This window comes from Orycteropus afer, unplaced genomic scaffold (genome assembly GCF_000298275.1).
Source record: "Orycteropus afer afer isolate SDZICR_OR568_19922 unplaced genomic scaffold, OryAfe1.0 scaffold00034, whole genome shotgun sequence".
In the NCBI taxonomy this organism is placed as follows: Eukaryota; Metazoa; Chordata; class Mammalia; order Tubulidentata; family Orycteropodidae; genus Orycteropus; species Orycteropus afer.
In genome coordinates this window covers 12,919,106-12,927,754 of record NW_006921621.1, presented here as the reverse complement: position 1 = coordinate 12,927,754, position 8,649 = coordinate 12,919,106, and the positions used below count along the sequence as shown (strand labels likewise).

The following is an 8,649-nucleotide window of genomic DNA, read 5'->3' as shown; positions in this document are numbered from 1 at the left end:
GTAACCCTCGGGCTGACTGCTCTTCTGTCTGGGTTCAAGGCTTTTATCCCCTTCCCTGCTCTTCCGGCCTGCTACTCTGGCGTCCCTGCGTTGTCTCTCCTCACCTGTGAGCCTGGGGCTCAAGGCTTTTATCCCCTTCCCTGCTCTTCCGGCCTGCTACTCTGGCGTCCCTGCATTGTCTCTCCTCCAGTGACTCTGGTAGACTAGTTCAATGACATCTGCTTCCCTCACAGTGTGCAGCATCTGATGTCGATCCTTAGAGAACACAATCTTGAGCACGTGTTTGCATCACCTGTGATGACTGTGGTTTCAATTGGGTTATCTGTCTCCTTTTCTGATCTCCCCATTAAGTTTCTTGCAGGTTAGACCTTATTTTTATTACACTCAGCTATTGTTGTTGTTGTTATGTGCCTTACAGTCAGACCTGACTCATAGTGACCCCTCTTTGGGTTTCTGAGGTAGTATCACTACAGAAGAAGATTGCCCAACCTTCCTTCCAAGGAGTGGCTGGGTTTGAAGCACGAGCCTTCTGGTAAGGAGTCAAGTGCCTTAGGCACTATGCTAATTGCTAGTGGAGTACTCTATTGTTTTTAACAATATCCTTGGGTATAAATTGTTCCACAGTCTGATCTGATTAGTGTTGGGCCCCTTTGCAAGGTCAGTGTTACTAGAGTTTTGCCCTGACCCCAAGATGGTTCTTAAGTTTTCTCTTTCCCTAGTTTCCTATTTAAAACTTCCAGCGGAAGTACTGTCTCACTTGTTGCTACTAGTATCCTGGAGCTATCAGCCTCCTCCTAATTATACACCACCAGGATCTCTACTGTTTTCACAACACCCTTAAGTATGAACTTGCAAATGTTCTGTTCCAAATAGCCAGCTCCCTTAGGAAGAGTTGCAGAGTTCTCTGTTCTTAAGGCCTGCCCCTCCTTCTGAACTGAATCTTTGTACAGTGTACTGGAGCTGAGGGTAGACACAGCAGTCAACTTCCCTGGAGACATTTCACGTTCTAAGAGTATCAAGAGTGAGGAGCTTGAAATGGGAGCTCCTACTCTTTGAGGCTTGTCCCTTCTGCTGGGGAGCTTCCTTGCCTATGAGAGGGCTAGGCTGAGGGCAATTGGGACCCAGTATTCCCAGCTTGCCATGTCTGGGGTAGAGATTTTACCCTATGAATAGAGGATGAATACTTAGGCTTCTACAAAATAGACCTGAGGGGAGATGAAACATGCTGGCCCACGGCTCCCTCGCAGTATAACTGTTGCCATACACTGGCAGCTGGGGGAGAGGGAGTTCAGTGTTCTTGGCAACATTTTCCTAGTGTAGGGCTTCTATCACACTGAGTGGCGTGGAGGTGTGGGGCAATGGCTCAAGTGCAACAGACTGTAGCTGTTCTTACCAAGATGTAATGGATTTTCTTGAAAAAATGTTTCTCCATTTGCTATATGTTCTTAGGACAATATCTAGAGGCTTTCATTTATTATTTACTGCAATATTCACCCGTTAGATGGTAATTTTGGTGGGGAAGAATCTGCTTAATTTCTCATACCAACATTCTAGAAGTCTCACCTCAGATGTATTTTATCTGAATATTTTTATTTTATAATTGATACCAACTATTTTAAGAAGATTTTAATGTGCTTTATATGAAACACGGGAGCTCTGGTGGCATGTGCCTAAGGCATGCGACTGCTAACCAGAAGGCTGGGGATTCAAATACACCAGCTGCTCCTTGGAAGGAACGTTGGGAAATCTACTTCCGTAGAGATACTGCTTCAGAAACCCAAGGAGGGTTCGTTATGAGTCAGGTCCGACTTGACAGCAGTGAGTTTGGTTTTGTTTATGTAAAACACACAGAATTAAAAAAAAAATAAAGTGGAGAGATTTGAAATCAATAAGAAGAGGAGGGCATCAAATAAATACAATGGTGTTAGTAAAATAGAATTCTAAGTCTCACCATAGTTTCTTGATATTCAAAGTATGGTATTAATAACCATCATTTATTCACTGGCAAGAATGTATCAGTTGCTTTTCACACAGACTGTTAAACCTTCATAAGGACTTTATATGTTAACAAAGCAAACTCACTGTCATCAAGTTAATTCTGACTCATAGCAACCCTACAGGACAGAGTAGAACTGCCCCATAAGGTTTCCAAGGCTATAAATCTTTATGGAAGCTAACTGATTCATTTTTCTCCTATGGAGTGGCTGGTGGGGTTGAACTGACAGCCTTCTCAATGGGAGTCCAATGCTTTAACCACTGCACCACATAGTAGTAGGTGATATAATTTTCCCATTACAAATGAGTAAACTGACTCTTAAGGTTACACACAGAGAAAGGAAAGAACCGGGATTGACTGGAATTCAGTTCTGTTTTTGTCCAAGTCTTTATTCTTTATATCCTCTATAAAATAAAGTATTTAAATTTATATGGAGAATAATTTTCCAGGAATTAAATTCTGAGAGCTGTAGTAATATTAAATAAGTGACATTAACTAAGACATATGATTAGAAATTTCAAATATATGACTATTTTATTTGCTGATTTACTGAAGGTAAGTAAAAAGTAACTAGTTTCCTATCAAAATTTGTTGACACTTCAGTTTGTTCTGAATAGTTTTCTATGACAATCTTTAATCCAGTAGAGTTTTTTATATCTACTTTATCTACTGATCAGTGTATCTATTAGCAATGAATGCTATTATTCAATAACTGTAGTTAATATATAAAACATACCAGTAATTTCTAAAGATACATTTTATTTTGATTTAGTATTATTACTTAGTTATTATCTATTTTCATACTAGCACTGTTTTATTTTGCACCATTAACATTTTTCTAAATATTCAAAAATGGAGAATGGAGTTGGTAGATCGATAAGAAAAAATTTCTACTCTGTGTTATGCTTTTCCTTATATTTAAAACAGCACAGAAATAACATGCCAGAATGAGGTGGTTTACCTTATAAAACATAAAACATATCAGATACCTTTTATAATAATTTTGGGAAAAAAACATATGTGACAATTTCAAAGATATATATAAGTTATTGTTTCCTACATCTGCCACCAAAAAAAAAAAAAAAAAAACTTGCTAAAATCAATTATATGTTGAATCAAGCAACTTTTATTATTTCATGATACTTGATGTAAAGTATGGCATATTATTTAAAGAAAGAAATGAATTTTTAGATTGCAATGATGTCACACATATAGAAAAATCAGAAGATTAAACTGGCCATGAAGCAAATATTTGAATCATTTAAAAATTACATTATCTAACAGAAGGATATGTTTTCTTTTCTGTTGGGAATATTTGCATGACATTGCATACATGTCTCATCCAGCATACATGTCGCATAAACTACTGTTTTTAGTTTAGTGTTTTGTTTTGGTTACCTTCCAGAAGATCATCCTCATCTATGCCTTTGACAATCTTTGATTTGTAGTCTCGGAAGAACATGTATTTTAGCAGTCTTCTAAGTTTTTTCTATTAAAAAAATATAATGAAATAAGTAAATAAGAAAATGTATATTCATAGTCATCTTACTGATTAAAGACTACTAAGGAGCTCTGGTAGCATAGTGCCTAAGGCACTTGACTGCTAACCAGAGGCTGGCAGTTCAAACCAGCCACTCCTTGGAAGGAAGATGGGGCAATCGACTTCCATAGTGATACTGCCTCGGAAACCCAAGGAGGGGTCGCTATGAGTTAGGTCCGACTCGATGGCACATAACAACAACAACAACATTGTAAGTACATTTAATAAACTTGTATCCCAAAATATACTAGGGAAAATATAGCTATCTTCAGCATGATACTATGAAGAAAAAGTTATACATAAAAGCTAAAACACAAGTATTTTAAAAAGCATTTTTCACATGCAAGTATCCAGATGCTGCAGAATCACAATTGTGCTTTTTTGTCTTAAAAAATTTTAAAGTTCTTTCTTAAGATGTAAAAAAATATCACGTTCTCCACACCCAAACTGGTTGTACTGCTATTAGGGAATTTTACATATATTCAGAACAAAAATGTTTTTTTAAGTTATTTTTTTATTGTGCTTTAGGTGCAAGTATTTTTTAGAACTTATTTATAACATATTTAGATGAGTTTAAAACAACTGCTTTAAAAAGCCAAGCGGTCTCCTTTTTATTCTCTGATGATATTTTCTTTCAGTTAGAAGAGTTGCTTTATATTTTATTTCTGGAAAACATTCTGTAATCTGAGAAACATATTTTTCTGAAACTCAAAGCTGATGAATAAGAGTTAAGTCTTAATGATGGTTGTCTTTAGTTTGATTAGAAGACCACAAAATTGCTTAACTTTAAAAGTAACTGACAATATTCAGTAGCTTTTGTGTGCTTACATTAGTTTCTAACCTTTAGGTTTAAAGGTTTAAGATATCTAACAACAGCTGAAATACACTGCATTAAATTAAAAAAAAAAAAAGGGATCAGGTTTGCTGGTCTGATAGAACCTGGTGGAACCACTGAGACTAGGTCCCTAGCTGCCCTTTAGGTCTGGAATTGAACCCACACCTGTGGCTTTCAGCCAAACAAAAGACAGGCATAGGAGTTGAACATTTACCTGAGGTAGATACACTCCTTGGAGAGAACAATCATGGGGGAAAGAAGGGTTGCTTAAGAAGAGGAAGACACAAGGAAGAAGTAACGGGAGGATGTAGGAGGGGAGCTCTTACATTGGGGTAAACTGTAGTCAATGTTATGAGACAAAGTGTATGTGAACTGTTGTATGGAAAGTGAATTTGCTCTGTAAACTTTCACCCAAATCACAATAAATAAATAAATAAATAAATAAATAAATAAATAAAAATGTTTTGTTACATGCATCACTTGATGCATGTTTTCAATAGCCCTGTGACAAAAGACAAACAGTATCATCTCCTTTCTATAAATAAGGAAACTGAGGTTAGTAACAGTCTAGTCTAAAAACAATTAGAGCTCAGCAGGGCCAGAAGTATAGCATAACCCTTTGAATTCTGTTTCTTTACCTATAAAATAAGAATAGTACATACTTTACTGAGAAATAAATGAGGGAATGAGTGAAGCTGTTAGTACAACATGTAAAATATGACAGCCAGTCAAGAAATACTGGTTGAATTCAAAGTGGAATTTTTAAGAGAGAAAAACATACACAGGTCTTTTGCTACACTTTGTCTTTAGTCCATTTAGTACTTTTAAGTTTCACTTTGTCTTATACCTGTATAAACTATCTTAAATTATTTTCCAGAATATGTCAGCATATAAATAATCATTAAAAAAAAAAAAGATGAAAAACCTGGCAACCTATCGTTATCACCACATTCTGTGCTGCTCAAAAAATTCTGGCTAAGATTCTGCCCTCTGGGTAGCAGAAGAGCACGATCAACTGGTATATGTTCTTGAAGCTTCAGTATGATTTTAGATTTTGACTTCCCCAAAAAGGCCAGAAAAAGTATCAGTGTGGACTATTTTATGTGCCAGCCTTAAAAAAAGCTACTGTAACTAAAAAACAAATTTGAATGCAGAAATTGTATAAAGTAGAATGGTCACTCCATTGCTCCCCAGTCAGCTTCATAGGGAATCTGTGCTGTGGGTCCACATTTCTGACAACAGCACTTTCAGGCTGCTTCCACACAACACCAAGGCTGTACAGGATTTAATACCCATTTCTCCTTTGTCCTCCAAATATCATGAAGTCATCAAACCCTACACATTTTTATTCTTCACTATCTCTCAGAATTCTTATTTCTGTTCATTTCCAGAGCCCCCATCCTAATCAGACTTTGCTTTGATTACCAAGCCAGCATTCTATTTCATTGCTCTGCACTTGGTCCACTTTATATATGATGGCTACATTTTCTGAGCCTCAACTTCGGCAGAAACCTCCACTTCAACAAATCCTACAGTCTCTCCCACCTAACACACAGCCTCTGAGTTTTGAGATGGTTTTTCAACTAAATCATACAGATTTCCAAACCAGATTATTAGCTTCTTGATAAGTGAAGGTATTTCTTTTATCTTCTTCCTACTATCTAAGAGCTGTTGAACTAATATTTCATAAAATTGAATGCTACATTGGTCAAGGTGCATGCAGTCTATAGGACTTTGAGTCACATTACACTTCATTACATAAGGAAGACAAAGTATTTGATTCAGGGTTAGTTAACATCCAGTCAATCATAATGAAAGTTTTTAGAGGAAGAACTTAAAGTAACTAGATATTAGAAAAGATGTTAACAAGGTTGTCCAAAAGGATGGAGGGGATACCTCCCGATGATTAAAGAAAACAATAGCAGCAAACACAAAGCCACAGGCATGTAACAATGGTGATAAGAAAATAAGAAAGAATAATTAGAAGTCCAAGAAATAACAAGGAGAAATGAAAGATGCAATGTTAGGGACTTGCTCAGTTGGGCCAGCATCTACTGGTAACACACTATGGTTATTCAGTTAGTTTTTTTTTTTTTTTCAACATGTAAATGATTTGGGGATGAAACTTATATTAAAAACATATAAAATATTGTAGAACATTTTCAATTGGCTACTCCTGAAAGACAGTAAGGAGAAAATTAGACATGTAAATACTGTTGTTGTTGTTGTTGTTGTTATATTCCATCGAGTGGGACCTGACTCATAGCGACCCCTCCTTGGGTTTCTGAGGTGGTATCACTATGGAAGTAGGTTGCCCAACCTTCCTTCTGAGGAGTGGCTGGTGGGTTTGAACCGCCAGCCTTCTGGTTAGCAGTCAAATGCCTTAGGCACGACTAGTTAAAATATTTTAATACCAGAGTTCAAAGAATAAGAAAGGCAGATCTTTAAATTTAAAATAAATATAAAGGATGGTTTATATTTATGCTGTCAAGATGTTGATCTGGATTGATTTTCTTTTTCTTAAGTGTACAATTCAATTTTTTTTAAAAATTGTGATTTGAGTGAAATTTTACTGAACAGATTTGTTTTCTCCTAGAGGCCAGTGTCACAGAATAAATTTTGTGTTTCAAGATAAAATAACAAGTCACTCTGATAAGATTTAATATATAAAATCAGAGGCAAAAAATAATTATGGCATTCAGTTATATCCCCTGAATCAGAACACAGCACACGGTCATATTTTGTGAATATTATGCAGCTATGAAAATGTCTAATTAGACACCTAAGGATTAGTGAGGATTACCTGTTACCACAGTTTTCACAGAAATGTCCATGTAGAAATAAATATCAATTGTCATATAGAAAACTCATTTTGTGGGGCAAACTATGAAGACTAACACATCAGTTCAATAGTTAGGATTCCAGCTGGAAGCGTATATAACAAAGAAACAAAGTTCCTTATTTAAGTGGAAGTAGGTACTAAGCATGGCATTTTAATATAATGAAATTGTTTTATGTTACCTTATCTTTGCGCATCAAAAACAGAAGATCTTCAGCAGAAATCACCCGTGCTCCCCTCAGCTGGGAAATTTCAGCAGCTTGCTGTAACTAGCAACAAAAAAAATTGGGAAATTTTTCTCAGAATATAAATGAAATGCACAACAGTCATGATGTCTCAAGAGATAAATATACTAAGAGTTAAAAACCTTTGGGAATAATATAGCAATCATATTACTGCTTTTTAAAAGCAGAATGTTCTATGTTTTAGGATATAAATTGAATGCAATTTAAATGAACTTATGAGCCCACCTGCAACTGATACAATTAACAGAAATCCTTGATTTCTTTCCTGCAAAAGAAAAATCATACAGCCTCCAGAAATGCATTAATGCACCTGAAAATAATTTTATGAAATTTTATCCTTCATACCCATGTGAGCAATGGTTTCACTCAGTATCACTAGTTGAATAAGTATATTATTAATCTGAGCTCCCATGCTGGTATGATTTGAAATAGGCCCATTCAGAACTTTAAAAGATCAACAAAAACAGTAGCTGTTTCTAATATCCAAAGGAAAAAAAATACTTTTAGTTTTGGCAAGTCTTCAGTGGGTAAAGGATTCAGTCCATAAATCATAATACTGGACTGCATTAATTTCTTTCCACACTAATCACATGCACACAAAAAGTGAACTGTATGTGGAATGCACAACACAAAACATACTCCATGAAAGGTTAGATTCCCCCTGCAATGTTCATCTGGGCCCTTATATCTACAAAGTCAAGAGTTTTCAGGAATTTCAGAAGTCCTAGAAATACAATCTTACTTGAAAATGTCCTAGAAAATAAAAGAATGTGAAAAATGATAGTTCTATTTTTTGGCACTGGCAAAATCAGTTTCTTATTTTGATTAGTTGGAAGGAACATAAAATGCATCCATCTGAAAGAAATAAAGATGCTGGAGAAAACACTACAAAAATGTGCCTGTAACTTCTTCCAAATTTGATCAACCCATGCTGATTGCAACAAGCCAACTTAATCCAGTCTGAAAGATTATAAAAATATTTACATATAAAAGTTGCTCCTGCATGCATCTCTTTTCTTTCAAAGTAATAAATCTAAGACATATTGCTGAGAACTAATCTTTAAAAAGTGACACACTGTTATCTTAACAATTACATGAAATCAAATCATGCATTTGTGCTAAAGAAATTCTGCTTGAATGTTTAAGCAATTTTGCTAACTAAGCTTCTAACCGTTCTAAATACATAGACTACAA

The 8,649-nt window shown here is 35.6% G+C and overlaps 1 protein-coding gene across 1 annotated transcript in view; it reads right to left on the bottom strand.

The window, feature by feature from the left end:
- The window catches only part of SUPT3H (SPT3 homolog, SAGA and STAGA complex component), a 316,601-nt gene that overhangs the window by 150,180 nt on the left and 157,772 nt on the right, over window positions 1-8,649 (bottom strand). The window contains exons 3-4 of the mRNA XM_042780330.1: window positions 7,393-7,479; window positions 3,395-3,485 (exon numbers count right to left, since the gene is read on the bottom strand). Coding sequence (XP_042636264.1) covers window positions 3,395-3,485; window positions 7,393-7,479 — 178 coding nt within the window. The remainder of the gene's footprint in view (window positions 1-3,394; window positions 3,486-7,392; window positions 7,480-8,649) is intronic.